We start from the raw sequence: 22945 nt of genomic DNA, 5'->3' as shown, positions 1-22945 counted from the left end.
TTTGTATTATTCCCCGCAATAGTGGAACTAAAACCCTAATCATACAGTGAATGCGGGGATTTGATCATTGTGTTTCGCAACGCGAATGGAGCAGCGGATGATCAGAATATACACAGGAATTTTAGCCTATTATGCTCTACCAGGGCCGTAACTGCCGCACCCAAACCCCCGATTGGGGGAGCTCGAAGGGGCCCACGATTATGTCGTTGGTCGCTTGTTGGAGGATATTTATTCAACTCGAAAATTTTCTTCGCGCTTCGCGCGACTTCATGTCCCTGGAGGTCTAGTTTTAAATATCATCAGTAAATTAAGAAAAAAATACGCATATTTTAGATAAATAGGCATATTGGCGCCGACGACTACCACGTATTGAACAGGATTATGACTCCAAGATAAGAGGTGGGCCACAGCACATTTTCAAATCGGAAAATGGGCCACGACCAAGAAAGGGCTGAGAACCCCTGGGTTGGACTGTCGTCTTTTATTGTGTCACGTCCTCATATGTCGGACAATTGACATATTTTTTGCGGAGCTTACTCATGCTTTTCACCGTTCCTTATACCTAAGCAACAAGGATGACTACTTTCACCAATTCCGCGTGGTTTGACCCACCAGCATTCGCTAAGGCGCTTTTACCTGGTGTAACATATCTCAGATCTTGACCAGCAAACTAGTATCACGTCGACGTCAGTATGGTATCCTGGCGCAATTTGATCGCTAAGAATACCTCCCTCTCGATATCTCCCTGGCTATTATCAGTTGCAACAGTGAAGACAACTCGTATGATATCTTTGTTCATTGGTGACCACAATCAACGCTCCAATCACGAAAGAGTGACTTTCGCGAGAAACAAACAGAGTAACTGATACACCAAAGAAGAACCGTAAGAATGAAAAAAGACCGAGAAAATAGTACAAATACAATAGAATATCTCGTTAAAAATAAAACGCAAATCGACACGCGCGCGGCTGCAGTCGGTGCATGATTGAATTACAGATGGACGTAGACGAAAGCAGTTGAAATACGTCGCTGAAGCAAGTAAATTGTGTAGTGGTTTGCCAGGGTTTAACAACAACACAACGTAACTTAGATATAGGCACCAACACTGGGAAGCCTTGTTCCAAATTTATAAGAAGAACATTTCAACTTCATTCCAAAACCGAATATTCCAAACGCAAAGTATTCGTAAACTAAAGATCACTTCACCCAGGTTCTATTCCATGGACAGATGCATGTAATAGAAAGATACACTGTCGCGGCCCCGGACGACACCGAGAAAATTCCCAAAGCTCTGTTATGGCGTCACATTGTAATCTTTGAACTTGAACGAAGTCGATACTGCCGGCTCAAACTACCTTCCCGTCGTATTGCGCTTTCTATACGCATAACGTAACATTGCATATAGGTAGCGTACTGGTGACATGACACTTGTACTTATTATAGGAGTTACAAACTAACATTCGCTTAAACGAGAGTCGACGTTTGCCAGCCGCGATCCTTTTTACCGAGCGAATAATTCGAGTCTTTCTTGTGCGGCCTGTTTTTGTGGCGGGAATCGTGCCTGCCGTCCAAGTCCGCTACGAGCCAGCGGTCCTGTTTGGATTTGGGTCTCGACCCAGTACCGTCCACCGGGGTGTTGTGTCCGGAAGGGGGCGGCGTCGGGATACAGTCTAATCTCCGCGGTTGTTTGCCGCCCATTGGAACATTTTGCCCGCAAGGCGGATAGGAGGATCGCGCGGTTCTTGGCGGCGTTGTGTTGCTCTTCGAGGATATGTCGACTGGAAAAAGTATGTAAGACTGTTGAGGATATTGCGGCAATGTGTTAGGGCTCAAATTAGTAATTAATCAGCTAGCTCAGTTTACCATTGGTAAATGGCGGACGCAAGTGTGTTGATCGGTGCAACATATTAGGCTCGTTATGGGTTTGTCTGATGTGCTTGACTAAGAGATAAACAATTAACGCACCCCATTGACATCATTGGTCAGGTAAATAAGTGGTGAAAAACACATGGGAGAAATTTCAGTTTGTGCAATATGGCGGCATGGAAAGTAAATGAACTCCATGTGTAAATAATCTTTCAATATGACATAACGACCTCAATTAGATAATATAATGCAACCAGTAAATATTATTGTTGGCATGTGTGAAGGGGATAAATAATTCACCGAACTCGGAGAGTATCAGCTGATTTCGAAATCGACCGGTAGGCTCTGCTGTAATCCTTGAAATTCATGACCTCTGTGGCTATGAACTCCGCCATTAATCGCTATGAAATCATGTGAGGTAGAACCATCCTCAAGGGTAACAGTAACAGCCACTACTATTGTAAGGCCGTATCTGTATAGAATCAATTTATGTGTTATTAAGCTGAGATAGCAGACATTTAATCAACAAATGACTCCACACCGTACAGAATAGTGCGGAGCGGATCGACAAATTCTCTGGTCTCCGGTCCGACTCCTAGGCCGGATTCTAGAAATGACCGTGATCCGGTCCGAAACACTCCAATAATAATAATCTGTTCACAGGCTGGTATTGAATATTGACTGAAACAATGCAAGAGAATTAAAAACTCAAAAGATCAAGCCAAGCCTTTATCTGAAGTAATATTGCCAACTTGGACTTAGCATGTGGTTTATTTCCATGAACGTTTCACTTTAACTATTGATTGGGGGGAAGAGGGTAAGTAAGGCTGTCAATGCTGTCATATTCTTAGTAAATATTGCTGATCCGAGTCCGACCGTTTCAAAAAAGTACTGATCCGGCTCCGGTCAAAAATGAGAAAAACCGGCCGGATATACAATCCGACTCCGATCGATGCTCCGCCTTACTACAGATACACCAAAATACGAATGCGGGAATACGAATGCGAGCTCTCTGCTATGTCAGTATCACAACACTCACCGAAAATGTGAGGCTGCAATTTGGCCTGGTTTACCGGCGGCGTGAGCGGGGGCGACATCATAAATTGATGTTCCTTCCTCGCGTTCGAATACGCGTTTCCCGAAATCAACCCCTCGCCTTTTTTCATCTCCATCTCGTCCAAACTGTCCAGAGACTTCCGCCCTGCCCTGACCTTCATGGTCGCCGGAGAGACAGACGCCGTCAAATGCCTCGACGCGGGGCCTTCGTCACTTCCGATACCCGAATCGCGCGGGCTGCTAGTGTCCAGTTTCCTGCTGTTGTCTTTCGCTGGGTAGTCAAATACAGCGTCGGTGTCTGTGTTCGTATCGCTACCTCTGTATTTAGGCGTCCCCCTATCGCGATGCGGTCGCAATGGTGTTGGGTCTGCGCTAGGGGGCGGCGTAAGATAACCTTGTTTGTCCAATTCGATTGAACCCCACGAGGGTGGTTTACTACGATTAGTGCTGCATCTGGAGTCGTACGTGTCTACCCATTGACGTTCTCCGTACGGAGAAGCGCGTAAAATGTCTGCGTTCTGCGCGTGCGCGGTTAGTTGACTTTTCAAATCGTGCGTGTGGTCGTTAGCGTAGGTATTGCCTCGCTGGTGACCGCTATAGGGCCGGTGCATATTAAACTGAGTATGATTGGAAGTGTTGAACGCCGGGTTCGGTCGGGTGTTTACCTGGTGTTGGCGCTTAGCGCCGTGTGCGCCGTCATTATTTAACGGTCTGAAATGGCGCGGGTCGTTTTTCTGCATCATACCGGTTGAATTAGAGCGAAGCTCTTGCTTTACCAAGTCCGCGATTAACCCTGGTCTCGGGAATTGTTTTTCTTGTCGATTTCGACTACCGGGTGGTTTCCGCTCCCTCGTGCTGCGATTGTCTTCGTTTGATGACGGTCTGTAGTTTTTGTTAACGTCGGACGTCCTGTTTTTCTCCGTCTCCGGTTTATGTTTCGAGCAAGACAGCCCGAAAACTTGGGCTAGTTCTTCGTCTGTGCCGGACGACGTGGAAGACTGCCTGCTGACCGCCGGCTTGGTTGCTTTTTTCGGCAGCGCCCGGTCGGTTTTTGCGATCGCCGCGCCGCGGGCGGGTTTGAAAAACGACCAGGTACCGGAGTCTCCGAAGGCGCTCTCGTCGCAAACCAAAGGTTCGGTGGATGGATCTTCGTCATCTAAAACGATATTACAGCGCTTTACGCGTGAATAAGTGTACAACTGTACATGTACATTGTACATATACAAACTGTACATTGTAAACTGTGTACAGACGTCTTGAAGAATACTTAAGAAGTGGACAAGGTCAAAAATACTTTGTACACTACATACAAAACTGGCATCTATTAACCAGCATACCACCAGTATTTGCATCTGCACTGCATCCATTTGGTAAACAGACCAATATCCACCCATGGGTAACAAAATATAAGCATGCTGGATCCAAATATCGTAAGAACGAACGAATCAGGAACATATTATCAAAAATCTTCGTTCATTTACCTGAAGAAGCCATATCTCTAAACACGGCCAGTTCCGCGTTGTCTTTCAACGACAACTTTCCCTCTCTTGAAACTTTCGTCCTCTCGCTGCCCCAGCTACAAGCGCTCGCCTTCCCTTGCGACAGCGTAGTCGCCGCGCTCACAGTCGGCAGATGAGTCAAAACGTCGCATCTCTCCGTCGCCGCGTCATCCACCAAGGGTTCGCAGGAGCCGCGCCTTTCTCCACGCTCCGCGGCCTTTAACAGGATTACAAGGTAATTAAGGATGGCCTTTTCGCTTTCACGCCAACTGTATGGCAGACAGTAGAGAAACTGCGAATTGTACGTAATAAATTTCATGTAGAACATCAAAGACGACGTAAGCAATGATACCTTTGACCAACACTTCACTATGTTTGCCTCTGTCACTAACACACACCCGATCTGCTTCTACTTCTACTTCTACGAACGTTACTGGAAATAACACATTTCCGAAATCATGATCATCCCACAACATTGTCACGAAGTGCAATGAAATCGGCATGGTCGAAAAATATCGAAGTATCTTTGATGTAACGGATGCTAGGCATTATATTCTTTGTGGTGACATAAAAGGTGCATATTTTAACTTTGACATAGTTCATTCTGTTGTGACGTCATAATGAGTGATACTCGACTACTCGACTCGAAGCATAATACGTGATTCTGAATCGAATCACTCAGGTACTCGATTTTGCACAGCCCTACTATCAATGTATACGATATATCGTAATGAATGCGTTTTGCCAACCTGAACTGAAGTTTCGCCGTCGCTATCGATCGAGACAGACGTCTCCACGAGTACGGAAGCCGGGCTGGTGCCTTCCGCGTTCGGTAAACTCACTCGTATTCCCGAATCAGGCGGGCCGTCGTCGTCCGTTTTGTACAGCAGAGTGCGGGCCATTTTCTTTGCCGCTACAAAATCAGACACGGACAGCGCGTTACTCTTTTTGTTATGTTCAAGAACGCATGCATTATCAAGCGAGATTAGCTCGCCATCGCGTCCCTCGAGACAGGCTAGGAGATGTGTGATAATGACTTTGTACCTTTCATCCGCGTGACTTTCTTGGCGCGTTGCTTGTGCCTGTACAGCAGGAGAAGCGACGCTAGTAGGATGACGAGTCCGAATCCGCAGATCATGGGAATCAGGAATCGACGGTCGTGAGATTCGGCGGTCTGAAACGAGGTGGAGATGATCAGTATGGAGTTCGGCGTGCCGATACGTTCTTAATGTTGGCACGTGTATATGGTTCACCAGCGTGGCGACCTCTTGAGATGATCGATTTGGCTTGGATTCAGATTTTTTTTTGAATGGTATCTGGTCAATACCGAGAAAACCATTACCGAGAATTTCATTACCGAAAATGGGCACCACAGAGAATGGGCATTACCGAGAATGCAATGTATGAAATTCAGGCATGTTATGCATATGAAGAGGCCGTGTGCATGTGCATCACGGCTTTGCCGCATTCGGTGTCGGTTCTTAGGTGTATAAATTTCTCGACAGCGTCCGTCCCAGCAAGTTAGATTCTTGGCATTGGCCATTCTCGGTAACGTCCATTCTCTGTGGTGTCCTTTCTCGGTAATGACCATTCTCGGTAATGACCATTCTCGGTAATGACCATTCTCGGTAATGTCCATTCTCGGTAACATCCGTTCTCGGTAATGGTTTTCTCGGTATTGGTATAGAACCGAAAAAAAACCTAATTGACGACTTGAACAGTATTGGATGTACGATTTTTTACTGTTAAATTTGGAGTACTACTTAGACACCGAGATTCATATACTTTCCAATTTCATGAGAGTTTTGAGAAAGATTCTGTCATTTTCGTATTCCTTCGTGCCATACAAGTGTTTCGTAACGGTTAACGAAGTACTTCTACTTTCTCGGAGTATACTAAAGTACTCTTTGCCTATACTTGGTCTACTTACTCAAGTGATTATGATTTAAGATTTCTTCCTCTTCGGCGTAACATTTTTCAATTTTTAGGCAAAGAATACTAGAATACTAAAAATCACCACTGCACTTCAGTAGAAAATTACGACCCTGCTTCTACTTCTACTACGGTGCCAATGATAACTAATTTGACCTCCTCAGATGATATGAAATTCACTCTATTTTTAAATCTCAAATTCGGAACAGGATTTACATTTGACATATCAAATCCGATCGCCTCTGGCGGTATGCTGGGGTACCGCGTCCCGTAGCTTAAAGGTAGGGCGGCCTTCGCGCCACGCAAAATACCCGTGATATTTTCGGCGCGTATTAAAGCTTAGTAGTGGATTTACGATATCTTCATTCTAATATGAATATCGGCCTTCGTTCCAGCTCATTTTTAACACACCCTAACCTATACTTTTACAGTTATTGTCACGAGCACCTTCACAGCAATCGATAATAGTAATCTAATACACGCGATACCGGGCAGACAGAGTAAAGAGACCAAAACATAACAGATTCGTCGCATGTACCTTTCTTTCTATCGGTGGTATGGTAGCTCCGTTGGCAAGAAGTGTCGCTAAAGAATACGTCTTGTAATTGCACCCGGCCACGTTGCAAGCCGATGTCCACACCTTGTACCAAGTGCCGACCTGAGCGGAAGCAAACGCAATGTATAAGATTCCGAAATGTGGGATATTGGATAGTAGAGTATCTGCGGAGGGCTCGCACTCACGTGTAAATCCGTAAAAACGAAATAACCGGGATTTTGATCTCCGACGTCTCCGGTTTTGGTGTCGCCTGATAATCGTCCGTCGAGAACTTCCCTATCCAGTTTCGTCACGTTCCATTCCGTGGTTCCGTGTTGAGCTATTTCGATCCATAATTCTGTATAAGTAATGGTTTGACGTAGATCAGGATATGAGTGCGGGGTTGCACGACTAGAAAATTTTCAGATGTTACAAATTAGATTGTAACTATAATTACAGCTACACAGTTTTTTTCAAAGTAAATTGGAATCATTGAATTCGATACAACTATTAAATTGAATTAAATCGCGAATAAAAAAGAAATACTACTAATTTTTAGCTCAGTTCATATCAATCAGGGTTCGTTATCATTAACATGATAGTGACGAAAGTCTGTATACCATCAAGCTTGACTGGTTTCGCACTTCACAATTCTAATGTAGAATTTTCAGGAAAACCATAATATAAATTTGAATTAAAACTGGAGAATAGAAACATTTCACTTAGTACATTATAATTAGATTATTAGCATCTCGCTTTAATATGTCTAATTATACAATCAGAATGATCTAGTTTTCAAGTCTGGCAGGGTGACATAAACAGGCGGCACACGTGTTCCAGTATGGTACTGGCACATATTTTCATGTACGGCATAAAACATCGCTTTTGTTTAAGGACTCATTCACATTTTGAGTACCCCACGGCAATAACAAAACACCGGAAACCGCGTACCGAGTACGCACTCGACGGGGTAAATAGATTGACGACTTCATGCATACCTGTGATCGGGCAACCGCCGTTCTGAAATGCACGCAAATCCAAAACAACTGTCGTTTGATTCTTGAATACCAGTAGCTCTTTCTCCGCCGGTAACACAGGGGCTGTAAAAATACGGCGAATGTAATCGAATGCGGCAAGTATCGCATGTAAACTTGTAAATACTTGTAAAGTTGTAAAACTTGTAAAGTTGGGTCACACTATTGACAGCGAACATGTATAAAGGATATACAAAAGAATTCTAGTTACTCTGCATAAATCAATTTACTTGTTGTGGTGACGGTTAATTGTGACGTGACATTATAAAGTTACAAGGTGAGAGTAAGTTGATATCGTCAGGGCCGTTATTGGTCTCAACTTCACCTCCACAGGTTATGTACGCATTCCCGAAAAGATAGCAATGCGATATGCTGATAAACACGATAAGAAATTGTTGATATCGAAAAGTATTACAATAAATTCATAACACTTCCTTGCGAATATAAGTCCTACACAAATAATTAGGCGAATAACCCAGGTGCAACTAAGTATCAATACTCAGCCTATCACCACCGTCAGTTCATCGCACTCGTTCACGGAAACGGCACAAACAACGGACAGATGGCTCATTTATCGCAGGCCACTCCAGTACATAATATTTCGTGTCGCATTTTGACGGTTTCACGAGCGGCAAAGCCACGCTTTCCCGACGAAAACACATAATCATGTTTAGAATACAAATCGAGTGTTCAAGTCAGACCACTTCAAGTGACGGAGAAAGCCAGATGAACGAGAAAAATTACGTCACCGCACCGCAGCTAAAATCCAGTAGGCTTCTACTAAACATGGAAAGGTGTAATTGGATAGATATATATCTTTCCGGCAGAACGAATACATGTGTATTTAAAGCGCACGGAAACTATTACGTAATAATAATAGCTTTAAAAAGCACATGCGCGCAATTTGATACTGCGAGGTTGTCGAAGTACAAATGAGATATAGCCTTCATTTGAAACAGGGCATTACTCATAGAAACGATGATATATGCAAGAATCAATGAATCAGGTAAATTACGAGTCCTATGAGGTTAAGGATCTGCATAAACGAGTTATCTGCGGCTATCGGAAATGGCTGGAATCATCAATCAAGGAATTCTGGTTCAAAAGATCGAACATTTCATTGAAAACAGATGGTCGGATACTTCTTACACCGCGGTAACCCATTAGGAAGATCTGGTTCTTTGATTCGCATGATCTAATAAACAATACAAATGACGCGACTTCAACTTGGACCTCCATCCCACTTCACCAGCTTTTAACGCCGCCAAGATATCTATTCGAAAACATGTTTTCGGAAAAACCTTTCTCGAGTTGTCCGTGAATTAGTGTACCAAAATCCTAATCATCGCGTCATGTTGTGTGGACAGTGGTAATGTATGGCATCATCGTAAAGTAAACCCTAAAGCTCGTTGCAGTGTTTGTTTGTCAGTACATACTGATTGGGAAATAAGGCTGTCTGCAAGCATGAGATAGGCACAGATGTTGATGAATCATAATTGAAAATTGAAATCTATATTTAAATATCTCGACCTTCAACACCTATGAAATAAGAAATCAAGCAATAAAATACACCAACCTGTCCCTAATGTGGTAGCGGTCAGGCCTGTCGCAAGAGGGCTGGCGCCGATTTCGTTTTTAGCTCTGATGACAACTTCGTACTTGGTGCCGCATTCCAACTTATCCAAAACGATCTCCTGCGCTCCCGGCTTCGCTGACGCGGGTCGAGTAACGCGCACGGGCGAATTCGCTTCGTCCAGAGACTTGGTCTGTGTTGGGATACCTAAAGAAGTAGAGTGAAACTTATAATTTGTTCAATGAAAGTCGCGAGAGTATATCTCACGGAATTACAGCAAGGTTCTCTGTCGCACCATGTAAATAGCAGGCGTGGTCAGTGGTCACTAACAATATACTTCTATTTTTTCGAAGTGCTCATGTCGTTTTGCTTTAGGACTATTTCCACGTTTGCTGCAGTGATTTTACGGCAAAATCACTCACATTGTACACTTTGTACTTTGTAAAGGACGCAGTAGTTTGCGGTTTTGTTTTCATGACGGTAACTGCTCATATTGGTAGTTTGATTTGTCATTTCGCGTTAGACCTCACAATTTCGAAATTATCCACCACCGATTTACTGTCAAAAGTATGATAACTCTCCTCCAAATCTTCTTTTCGAAACTACTTACTTGAAAGCTTTTCAAATCATTCATTTTCTACTCCCAATCATAGCAGTTTGACATGTCGCGAAAATATTTACTTATACTTATTGTAATTGAGTTTGAGCAGCACCGATGACTACATTTACCGCCCGCGCACAAGACACAGAAAATGCCTTAATTTGCTGCTCAGTTTACACCGAATATATTTTGTTTACGAACGAAGGCAGGTAGGCATGACGGGTGGCGAAGATAATGCCAAAAATAATTGTCTGGTCGGCAAGCCCTCGGTTGACTGAGCACTCGAGTGAACTTACAACTTTTCCAAAGGCCGACATGGGAAATACGCTCACGATAAGTTACGCAGGCCGAATCAGGCGTATGCCGACACTTTCCGCGATGCATCGCAAACGTGCGGAAATGCCGTAATTGGATTAACGGAACTAAAGACGCTGACCTGCGACCCCGTAAGCGCATGCGCACACACCGGCTCGTCATCCCGTACAGGATGCGACCGTGTAGCGGTTATATTTCCATCAATTTAACAAAGCACGCATGAACTGCGACTTATAATTATCGGGAGTATGCCAAACAGCGAAAACACACATGCATCAAAATGCTGGTATAGTTGGTGAACCCTTTTTGTTTACCATCTTCTGAACTCGGGATGCATCTCGGTGCGGTTAGGCTTTCAAACTTGCATCAGTCTGATGCAGTAATAACAAACCTAAATGGTGTACACTAATAGACGATAAGCAAATAGTCTAAATATATTCATCACCAAGCCGTGGTACATGGCAAAACAGAAATTGCAAACTTGCTGAGCTAGGTCGATTATATTAGTATTACTCTTCCGCGGCATGCAGATGTGACAGTTAGGAGCTCTTTCCGAAAATACCTATGTGTACCTTCTGGCGAAGATGGCGTGTCGTTCGCGTGCGCTAATTGCAGATATGAGAGTTGATATTTCCAGACTCTGGATCCTCCGTCGTCCTTGCCGGGCGTGACCAGCAGCCGTAGAAACGAGGTTCCCTTGTCGATGACTTTGAATTCGCTCGGGGCCATCGGCGGCGCTGCGTATCAATAAAAGAATTTGATTATTGCCGATTGACAATTGACTATGTACTTCGTCATTGACCACCCCTGCATAGCAGCCGACAGAAAAAAGTCAACGCGATAAATACACGGTATGACTCAAGGCACATTAACGATTTCGCTGTACGACTCCCCGTGTCGAATGTGTTGTGTGCATGCACAATTGCACATATCCATTGCACGCGTATGATTGAAGTTATGGATCGATTTTTCGATTTACTGCAACAGCTTTACGAGTCAACAAACAACAGAAAAAGGTCGTAAAACGATGCGGACCCAAATGACACGGAACGTACATTAATGCAACCATCGGAAATTTGAAATGTGCCCACAACAAATTTTCGCAATGCTTGCATCATTATAGAGAAATTGGTGACGCATTAAAAGATACATTCCACGGAGATATTGCTCTATATGTAGCATAAGCGAGAGTATAGAACAGTTACACTCGCAATTTTAAGTCAACCCGATAGTCTCCCATCCGGCAGGATGTCTTAAAGGGCGATTTTCTGAGGATATCCAAGAAACTTAATCCGCCATATTGCCCCGCGTTTAAAAATGTATGAAGCGCAAAATTAAGAAGCATCCCGTTCGGTGCTCCTGCTAAACTGCCGAGAACATCAATCAGCGCACAAGGGACAAGGGACGCGACATAATTCATAACATCGATACGAGAACGAAAATCGATAACCTTTTAATCAGGCGGCGATGTCGAATGGAAGTACCACGCGCATTACAATCGAAAAATTATCTTCAACGAATCGATGGTAAATGTGCGAACCAACCTCTCACAAGGACGCTCATCTCCCTCTTCGAGATTCCGTATTTATTTTTAGCCACGCAGGTGTACAGCCCGGTGTCGGATCTGGTCGCGTTTCCGATCATCAATCTGTTCAGGGTGACCGCGTATTGCGAGTCCAGCTTGCTGGTGACGAAAATAGGCGTTAGAATGAATTCCATCGAAATCTGTCGGTTAGTATGAACTGAACAAGTACAATGAATAATAGTATTTCCAATGACCTGTACCTTTCCAGAGATGGTCAGTAACGAAGTGATCAAGTTCTACATATACGGTTTATACGCATAACTATACTTACTAATCTCACTTTGATTTCGAAAAGTATGAAGTAGTTTGGGACAAGGATTGCGTCACTATACTGAGTGAAATTGTAATAAAAACCACGTGAAACAGCCTCCGTATCGCGATAACAGGTTACAACTATTTGTAATGCCGTTACCTTTCATGTTCCACTTCCGCATGAAGTAGTTTCGACGGGACTTGGAATTCTCTACTTCTCCTTGTAATTGAGCATAAATATGCGTCGCTAATTTCACTTCTACTCAAGTATGTTTCAATCAGAACGGAAATCGGGCCGGATACAATCTACTATTTTACATTGAGCCCCAACCCTAAGTCACACGGATTGTGAATTCGTATTTGAAAGGCGTTGCCCTTTCATTACTGACACGAAAATAGAACAACACACATCATATGTTTTCGGCCAATTCTCGTGGGCTTTGTCGCACGCCACCGTTCATGAACTGAAGACTCCCCCAAGGCCGCATGAGTAATGCGTAGGCTTCGCAGATTAGATAACCGGTCATTTTTGCCTTCAAAAGGTTTTGACATCCGACCACAAAGCCTGCATGTATATCTTACGCCCGGAGAGCGCGCCATCTGTGTCACAATCCCGATTTTGTAGAAGTAAAAAAATAAAAGGTCTGAGAAGTAGTCAAGGGAGTAGTTTCGAAACGTCGATTTGGTCGAAGAGTCGTATACTTTACACAGTTAATCGATGGCGGCTACTTTCGAAGTATCAAGATGTATCTTCGCCATTAACGCAACACAACAAACGACGCCACACATTGTCTCAATCTTCGAAAACATATTCAGCAGTTACTTTGAAGGCTATTTCGCGTGGCTCTCATAACCATTCCGTACATAACGGTAAGACACACGTGTCCCAAAACCCCTCCCTACTTGATAACATTCCAGGTGTAAAACGTAAGTAGTCTTACGTAAAAAAACTGCTCAAGTAGAAGTGGGAGTAGTTCAAAAACATACCCACTCGAGTAAGTACCGCAAGTATACGCGAAACCTACTCGAGTACTTCAAACAAGTAGAGGTACTTCGCTACTGACCAGACCACTTCTGCATACGACTCTTTATACATAGCATTACTTACCCGTGGTCTTTCGCGCTTGTTTGCACGCGGGCTTGGCCGGCAGTTAACGCGCGGCCGTCTTTTAACCACGTCACGTATATGACGTCATCGCCCCACGTCGTGCATTTCAGCCTCAAGTCGCGCCTGTGCGTGATGTCCCGCGTGCCGAACACGTCCAGGATTCTCGCCGGGTCTGTCGAGTGCAATAAACACGAAATCGTAAATCCCACACTCGAGATGGTTGATGAGAGTGTACACGGCGATTAAAGCGGTACTCACTGTGCACTTGTAGCGATAAGAAGTTACTGGACTCGTCGACATTGTTCTTAGCCCGACAGAAATACTTCCCGGCGTCTGGACTCGATACGTTGGCGATGACCAGCGATCCGTTTTTGGTTTGATATATTTTTGGAAATCCGAAGATTTCCTTTGTTGTATCGTCCTCTTTTCGGAACGGGATGGAAATGTAATCGCTTTTTGAGTCTGGAAAGGATATTATTAGTTTTACATCTGGAATTGGATTTCAAGACACTTGTCTTAATCCGATATCAAACAGCGGTGATTTACTGTACGGCCGTCGTCCGCAAGTCTACATGCTATTAGTTACGTCATAAGGACATTAGCATTGCGCCTGACCTTCCATTTGTCATCGCAGGTACCCTTCACGATAATACAATATTTCACCATTGGCGTGTCCATTGGCCAGATTCTTTTCGGGCAATCACATAGTAAATACTATGACGATTCAACTATACATGGGCATCGGAGATTGAACATGAGCATGGACATGTAAATATCAATTTAACTTAATCGGTAAAAGGAAAGCATATATGCGTTGCAGCTAACTGGTTAACTAGTAACTAGCCAATAGTAACATAAACTTTACGCACTCCAATGCCGACTTTCGTGTGAGAAAAGCTATCAAAATTATGTTTTACTGCGTCAAATTTTGCAGCTACCCCTTATGTCCACCTTTTAAGTCTTTTGAAATGAAGTGACGTAAATTAAATTTGTCACTATAATCACATTGCTCACACATCGTAAGTTTACAAGCCCCCTACGGCGATATCCCCAATTGATCGCGATTTACGCTGTACCAACACATAAAGTATAAATTACGACTCGAATGAATATAGTTTTCGCAAATCCACACCCCAACGCGCAACCACATTCCAAAAAGTACACAATGTTTTACAACACTTTGACACATATTGCAAATACACCGGGAACGCACTGCGGTAGAGAACATCCAACGTGGTGACGAAAGATCTAACACGGTTCTTCGCGAAGGTTGATACGGAGATACACGAAATCGCGTGTACCAGCGAGGCTATAGTCAATCCCTCTTGGGATCCAAAACATGATAAAGTAGATCAAATCATAACTTTACGCGTGTTATATCCGCCACACGCGATTCGATTGCGAAGGTCAATCCGAGTTCTTAACGTCCACCAGGCCAGCCAGAAAATCATTTATGAACGCCAGATATATCGCTGATTTTACAGAATAAAACCGCACCGGGTATTGGTATTGATGAGTCCACAATGCTGGCTCATAAAGAGTATCAATAATCTGAGTATGGTACCGTCACATCATAATAAAATCCAAATAAAACCAGACTAACAGCCAATGTCCGTAAAAGACCTTTAATGGTGCGCGTCTGCTGTTATCCCATTCCAATAAATTTTCAATAAACCAAACCCAAGTCGAAGTATAATTCTTGTGCCATAGCAATTTTATGTGAGCAGTTAATCGAGAGCTGGCATTTATTCATCGGCAAAATACGAATCCATGCTTGCAACGACCAAGAACAGACAGTAAATCCAATTGGCATTGTCAAAGTTTGAATTCTTGCCTAATGAGCCAAACAGGAGCCAAACAGAAACCGTGATATTTGAAGGATGATTTACTTTCGTTTGAATAGTTTACATCTCACTTATAGGACCTATTGAACAGTGCAAATTACTTGACGCATTGCTTGGAAACGCTCTGTAGATGTAGTCATGATTCTCCATAGTCGATACAAAGGAGAAACGTACGCGTTTGAAAATTGTATCATTTTCAGGGTTTGACTGTAATTTAAACCCCGTGGAACGTAACGTAAAGGTATATCACAAATCGTATATCAATTTCAGATATATCTATTTTGGTTTGCAATTCGCCCCCGAATCTGGCTCTTACCCGAAAAGCGTAGCGAAACACGGTCGGTCAAATCGCAACTTCCAAAGTTGGTAGGGTTATGCCAAACAAGCGGCAGGTGGTAGGACGTATTAATTATGCAAAAGCCAAATAGCAACGGGGTAATATTTCAGGATTAAATGAAGGCCTTGACATTCGAAAACTCAATGCATTCTTATACCGATTACTCCATCGAAATTCCCAACAGTTTGCATGTAACATATTCTAGTACACAGGCAAAAAAGGGCTTCTGTGACAATGCGTACATTATGCAAGCGCTAAGTGATGGATATGCGTCGTTAGCACTCCGTAATACGCAGTTCGTGTCCCGTTTGTTTACGTGTTAAAGGGTTACCATACATCGATCATATGAATTGTTTCCGCTTAGATCTATATTCGCCTATTTAGGAAGATATATTGGATAGATATCATAAGTTTACGTCACCAAAAGCCAAGTTATCTTTATATACTCATAGCTCACAACCGCGACAACGCACGTAGCAACGCACACTTACACGCGTTGTCCCGTAACAATGCACACTGCTCAGTACACCGATGGTTACGATGATTCAATTACTCGCGCTTACCGGCCGACACACGCGCCCACGTAATATTCGGTTTCGGGTACCCGGTTGCCTCGCAGTTAATCTCCACTCGGTCTCCGGATAATTTCGATAGCTCGGACGGCAGGTTTAATATCTTCGGGGGATCTGAAGACAATATCGTAAATAGACATCCGGAACGGTCCGTTTACTTCGGAAGTACGTCATAAATGTTCGAATAAAGGGGTTGGAAATTAAGACGGATGTTATGATGCGCTTGTAAGTGGTATTATAAAAGCCGACTGTTCGCCAATTTACGCAAACGTCACGAGGTAACGTAACTGTCATCATCATCCAATTGCGTAGCATTTGACTGACTGATTGATAACAGAGTAATTGAATTGTGTAAAAAATCTCGAGAAATATCAACGACAAATTATGTCATTGGTCGTTGGCATCGTTGATTAAAATACAATTCACGTAAATAAACCTACGCGTTTTTATGTTGGCAAAAGCGCTCCATAACTAAATATAAACAAAGACTTCGAGTGTGACGTGTGCGCTTACCCAGGACGACTAAAGAACTTGTGTGGCAAGTACTGCTAACGTTGTTCGACGCGCAGCATGTGTAGTCCCCAGCCAGTTCCAGAGTAACGCTGCGTATGGACAGGGACAGCGACGTACTGCAAATAAAATTGAGAATAAGCTTAGCAGATTGCGTTGCATTTTCCTTGGTCAAATTCACACAGTGATGTAATCAAACTACCGTTGTTCTCTATAGTCCGCTCAACTCTGCAAGTGGGTGACTGCACAAGTGCACAATGTAGTGTATATTCCGACCACTACTAAGGCGGAAATTGACCCTGAATGACCTGAAGGCTATACAACGATACGACAAAAGTCACGCTGACATTGGGATTTTGATTTCTACCAATTATTGAACTTTTTTTAACAATAATTGCGTAAAGATAACTTGAAATAGTCCCACTATAGTTTTCGATTATCACAACTATCCTCAACCCAACCCTAGGTGTATGATTGTCACGATTTGTCCGTCTGGTACACACCGCATGCTAGAAAATTTGTGTTTTAAATACGTTCTTGGCTCGCCACGAATTTCAAGTCTGTTTTGTTAGTTTTTTTTAGGAATTCTGCGATACACTTCACAACAATTCAGGTAGTTTATTGATTCATGATCGCTATCTCGGATAAGACGCCGCGACATAGATACGAATCATTCGACTCGCATTTGTTTGAAGGACTGGGAATGTATACGCACTACGCAGGTCCGCGATCGCTCAGTTAAAATCCTGCGAATCTACCTTTCAGCGACAGACCTTTTACGGTATACACAACCCGTCGCAGGATCGTAGCGGACCTGTACATTTACAGCGCGTTGTTGATACCCATCTGTTCTCACGATTTAAAGATGTTATCGCAATGAACGCAATGGCCGCTAATGCATCATAGACGGAAACTTGGCATAATTCGGGGTCGAGACATATATTAAGTCAATTACAGTTGGGATATTTTAAAGGAGATGCTATAGAATCTACAGTTCGCTGCCATGCAACACCAACATTGATATTTACAGTGAAAACGCCAATTCTCGAGCGTTTCGCGTGCTACAGTTTAATGAGTTGTGCTAATCCGAGTAAGTCAAGATTACATCTCGTATAACCTCGGATGAGGTTATTACGGCTGGCTTTGTTGTGTTTATATTCGAAGATTACGCCGCCACATTACCACGACATACACGTCGGACCTGGCACTAAGCGTTATAAAATCCACATCGTGTGCATTGCGTATGTCAAGTCCTCCGCCGCGGACCTGTGCTTGTTTTTGTGACTGGTAATACGCATGACGAAAACGGGCGCCAATTCGCTGTAATTGCCAGATAGTTATCTCGGGAGCTATATCGAATTCCCGGCGTACGAGTTCTATTGTGTCTAACTCATGGTGTTTCGCTCGTAATTCGACAGTAATCTACCTATCGAAATTGTGATCAACCACATAGAATTGACTATGCGAGCCGTGAATTTGGTGGATATTCGAAGGTGGGCGACTCCGCTTTGTTCGAAAGGTATTTGGCGGCGCATAATTAAAAAAGGCCAATACCGGTAGATAAAATTTCGCAACCGAGAGAGTACGACTTCTAGCGCGCTGTGCCTTTCACACAAAGCTTCCAAATTTCACGTAAGATCCACCAGAAGACAGACTGGATATCAGTGGGAATTCCCATTACTAATCGCGGAAGCGATTTCGTTTCTGGCACCCAGTCTGTTGGGAAGCGGATCAAATTTTGGCTGAAGCAACGCACGCGCGCGGGGCACTACGCGTAAACCTATTAAAGGCACGCGAAGATAAATCTAATAAGGCCTAACGTGACAGATTGTCACCGAAAACCGGCAACGGCCGTGTTAATCAGAAACGGAGCGCATATGCGCGTATTCTTCAAACTCCTATCTCTTGAGAATCGAAATTTGCCGGGCGATGCGTCGGCACACAAAACTCGGATGGCCGTTGACTTTTATCTGTACCAGACAAATATTCACTGACGCGTCCCGCTGGGAAATTCGCGTGCGCCTAGAAAACAAGACATCAAAATCGCAAGCAACGTTTCCGAGACTGCGTATACATTGTTGAGGCGATTTGCGATTGGCGAGCTATAATTGCCATCGATTATTTTGTTCTGATTGCGGAACCATTACAATATAATTTGAGAAATGCCCGCGAGCCGATGCTCCTCGAGTCGCGTTTGTTTTCTGTGTTTTGGCATCGTAATTACATGCTGGTAGCGAAAGCGGGCTTTCAAGCACTTGTAATCAAGGTCGCAATTGAAATTCTGAACGTGATCGATCAAAGGCATGGAGCGATTACGTGATCGGTTTTGAGATTGGCAGACGAAAAGTCTGAGATTCAGGCCAACACTAAAATTCGGGAAACAAGCATACGTATGTATCGCTCGTAATGGTCGTATTAGTTGGTGCATGCAACAGAGATTTCGTTAAACACCGGAATTAGCGAGACGGAATGAATGGTAAAAGTCACGCAGAGTGCATTTTAAACGTAACCGCTGCATTGCTAAGCCTTAGTCAAAGCAAATCTTTTTTTACCCTATTAGACTTCGAAACGGGATATTTACAAGGAGGATTTAGCATCATTTTTCGTCTTAATTGCCCACAGCTTCGCAGAACTTCAAAGCGCGGTTCTCATCTCACAGTGAGTATCAGTGCATTCAAATCGGGGTACCCGATATTAACCCGCAAGTAAAAAAGAACACTGTCCACACGCGGCGTCGAAATACTCCACTCCAATCGTAGATTACAATATTCTACTACGGTTTGTAACATCACATACAGTTGACACCAAATCCAACGACACCCAAGCGGCGAAAGTTCGCTCACGCGCGTCTAATAAAATCTCCACATTGACCCGCATATCTGCGGTCGGTCTGTGAGGTCAGATGACCGATAGGACGCATAATAACCGCTCTAATGATGGATATGACAGGACCTTGAATTTCGGCTATGTGCTCAGCGGGTATAATGATAACCGTAAACCGATACGTGCCATAAATGTCACATATCGCCTACATTTCGCGCCTGCGGAATTGAACTTAGCGATAACGTAAAATTCCGACAGGGACATCACACCAAACACCGCGTTCTGCGACACGGTATGACGCGAGCAGACACGTAAAATTTATGCATGTTTGCAATAGAGTGATACACGCATTAAACCACCTAAATGTGCATGCTCTGTGGCCGATCCCATCAAAGGGTTTTCAAGGAATTTAGCACTCAGCGATTTGCTTTACCATCGGCTCGTTGCGGTTCGTCGACAGCGCTTGCGTCAGCCCCGACGGAAGCGACAAAGGTCCGGTGTGTATACCAGTCAAAACACCATCAAGGCGCTAAAAATACCTTCACCCGGCCATGACATGGCATTTAACGGCGCGATGCGTCAGAGCTGGGTAAAAACAGATTTCACGGACCCTTCCGTTATACTCAAATGTTGTCAATAACGAATTACAGTAGCGAAGCGATCGCTAAAATAACTTTCTGCATTCGGTATCGGTCGGCTGGTATCAATATGACGAATGATATTTCCATAGGCGATCAGTAACAGTACTTCGACTGTTTCCTAATAATATTATTATTGTAAAAAAAAAACATGGTGACGCTTTTGGCAGTAAATCCTTTTGCATCACAACAACTAACACATATTATAGCCCATATTACATATTACAAGAATGCTTACTTGCTACTCATTTGTTAATCGCTGCATCTACTTCTACTTGACTAGAAATTAATGACGTCACGTTTACTTGAGTTTCAGAGAATACTACCTTAATCTATTTCTATACTTTGAATTTGAGTATTTGGGAAGTGCTCCTCACACCGCGACGCCCGCCGAGAGTTATGAATCCCGTACGTTATCTGTTATTGATAACAGCCAAAAGTCACGATCAATTATTAATGACTGTCGAGGAAGCGGAATAGTGATAAGAGCAAATTAAGATAGCCGCAAAGTCTGGAGGCGGCCGCATGTATCGTCAACTTGCACGCTGTTTTGTTAATCTTGTTTTCGCCTTCTACTGTGGTGTATCCGGATTGGGAGAGCTTATTTAGAGCTGAATCGATACAGATTCAAAACAAGTGTTAATATTACCAAGTGTTCAGTGTTAACCCCGATGCGCTATATTCCAAACGCCCATCCCGCTAGGTCTTTTGTGGTAACTATATGTTCTCTTGAACGAGTTGCAAGCGTATTTACACCTAAAGTCTAAACGAAATCGTAGGGTGAAAATCGAGTCAACAGCGATTTCTAATACGAAATACAGCTTTCGCACACATTCCAATGGGTGAAAACGAGTCCAATACACTAATTCTCACGGAAATATGTCTCAGGGAGGCACTGGTTTCTGCTTTCGTGCGCAAAAGGCTGGCACACGTGGATGCAATCCACTACGCTCCGGCGATATGCCTCCGTAAGAATTGGTATATCTGACTAGTTTCCCCCGTCACAATGGTTGTGAAAGCAAAATTCGGTAGCAGAAAGTGCAGAGGGGCTGATTTACATTATTAATTAAGATGGAAATCTCCCAAATACAACTTTTTACACAACCATGCAGCGTATATTCCGGGTTATTTTGAAACTAATATATGACAAAGACTCCATAAATATAACATACAAATGTGCGAAACTTATCAACACCAGTCACGCTTCAAATGTCAAATCTCGATGTAATCACCGTATCCGGCAGCACAAGATCTCGACCCGGCAAAACAAGGTTGCACAACCGGCGACTCGCTTTTAAACAGACCGCGCTCTTCAAACGATCGAGAAACCCGACCCTTGCGTATCTATTACCAATAAACATCTACGATTCAATCCAATATCTCTCCCAAGACAGCAGGAAACGCGAGCCGTATCCAGGATGGGACTCGCGTTGCTGCGCAGCGGCGAAAATCGTTTTATAAAGATTTAGATTTAATTAAGATTCACAGTACACCTTTGCGGAACAGGTGATAATGATTAACGGCCGGGGGTCCATCCCCTTGGCGATACAAGAATTCGCGATTATCCGACCGATATTACTCACCTTTCCCGTCCCATGGGCCTTACGTGACACAACAATATCATAAAAAAACACCATACGTTACAGAATGCGGCTGTTGTCATAGTTGGCCGAGGGCATAGGTGGTCAAGATAGTCATCGTGGGTACTCAAGTACTCTAGGCTACGTCTTGCACAAAAACTGAAAACGGTGAAGTATAGAAGTAGCCCAAAGTCTCAATTCCTTGATTAGGTAGTGGAAGTAGGTCAAATATACTTGAGCACTTCAAAAAGGTAGAAGTATGTCCCACCGACTATCCCTACCTACTCACTTTACTTTTACTGTATGACTTACCTTACTGCTGAACGGGTCATTTCGATGCGATCGTTCGGTCGTATCGTGACGCCGTCTTTCTTCCAGTATATGTTGAGAGGTAGGTCGCCTTCCGTGATCACGCAGAATTCGGCGAAAGGCTGCCCGACTCTGACAGCTTCGAACGCGAAAACCTTGATTTTCGGAGGGACTGGAAAACAAGGAACAACAACTTATAATGGATCATCGCCATTTCAGCTACACATGTTGGATTTGTAGGAGTTATCACGTGACAATCAGGGCAGGGCAAAACCTAATACCTGGGTGGTTCGACTTTGAGTCGGTTATCCGAGCATTACTCACTATACGGATAATTTTTATAAAGTTCAAATATAAATATTTTATGCGAGCAAAAAGAAAATGTTGTCACTTACACACAGCATTAAAGACAATTTGTTATTCACTGAATATACCTATTTAATTGCGTTTTGTGTGAACGCCGTGGGTCGATCGCTACTTCAGAGAAATGTCGATTCCACTGATATCTGTAACTTTGTGCTACACGTCTTGATATGACATATCGATGATTCAAAGCTGCAACGGCGGAGAGGATCGATTCATGTAGCATAAAGTTAACACACGTTTATAAAAATAATTCCTGGTCGCAAGTGGCATATAATTTCGGTACTCAAAGAACTCGTATGTCTCTACTCGAATCGTTATGCCCAGCCCTACGGTGACGATATCGATAACGCGGAATTGTTTGACTTACTAATTTGGAACAATATGGAGGGCCCGTGGTTACTATGCGTATTAGAGATGAGCGGGATTGATACTTTTATTCCAGTATAGTTCTCAAAGTGGGGGGCGTGAAATGGTGGTCTACTGATTTTTTTTCGCGCTCCCCGCGATTTTCCTTCAATTCATAGTTATTGATTGCTCTGTATATAGTCCTAATCTCATATTTGAGAATTTTCTCATCAACAGTCATAACCTTCCATGCAATCAAACTAGC

The 22945-nt window shown here is 43.5% G+C and overlaps 1 protein-coding gene across 1 annotated transcript in view; it reads right to left on the bottom strand.

The window, feature by feature from the left end:
* Positions 1 to 778: 778 nt before the first annotated feature.
* LOC145441395 (uncharacterized) overlaps positions 779 to 22945 on the bottom strand; it is a 38061-nt gene continuing 15894 nt past the window's right edge. Inside the window, exons 6-21 of the mRNA XM_080319248.1 lie at positions 21973 to 22141; positions 16623 to 16738; positions 16101 to 16223; positions 13615 to 13818; positions 13357 to 13528; positions 11956 to 12095; positions 10984 to 11148; positions 9499 to 9702; positions 7887 to 7988; positions 7095 to 7246; positions 6892 to 7011; positions 5466 to 5595; positions 5171 to 5334; positions 4404 to 4638; positions 2906 to 4078; positions 779 to 1778 (exon numbers count right to left, since the gene is read on the bottom strand). Of these exons, the coding sequence (XP_080175374.1) occupies positions 1465 to 1778; positions 2906 to 4078; positions 4404 to 4638; positions 5171 to 5334; positions 5466 to 5595; positions 6892 to 7011; positions 7095 to 7246; positions 7887 to 7988; positions 9499 to 9702; positions 10984 to 11148; positions 11956 to 12095; positions 13357 to 13528; positions 13615 to 13818; positions 16101 to 16223; positions 16623 to 16738; positions 21973 to 22141 (3683 nt within the window). The 3' untranslated portion in view covers positions 779 to 1464. The remainder of the gene's footprint in view (positions 1779 to 2905; positions 4079 to 4403; positions 4639 to 5170; positions 5335 to 5465; positions 5596 to 6891; positions 7012 to 7094; positions 7247 to 7886; positions 7989 to 9498; positions 9703 to 10983; positions 11149 to 11955; positions 12096 to 13356; positions 13529 to 13614; positions 13819 to 16100; positions 16224 to 16622; positions 16739 to 21972; positions 22142 to 22945) is intronic.

This window comes from Botryllus schlosseri, chromosome 6 (genome assembly GCF_051294905.1).
Source record: "Botryllus schlosseri isolate E-star chromosome 6, Bs_hap1, whole genome shotgun sequence".
Taxonomy (NCBI): domain Eukaryota; kingdom Metazoa; phylum Chordata; class Ascidiacea; order Stolidobranchia; family Styelidae; genus Botryllus; species Botryllus schlosseri.
Note: the sequence above shows the minus strand (reverse complement) of the source record. Positions and strands in the feature narration are given on the sequence as shown.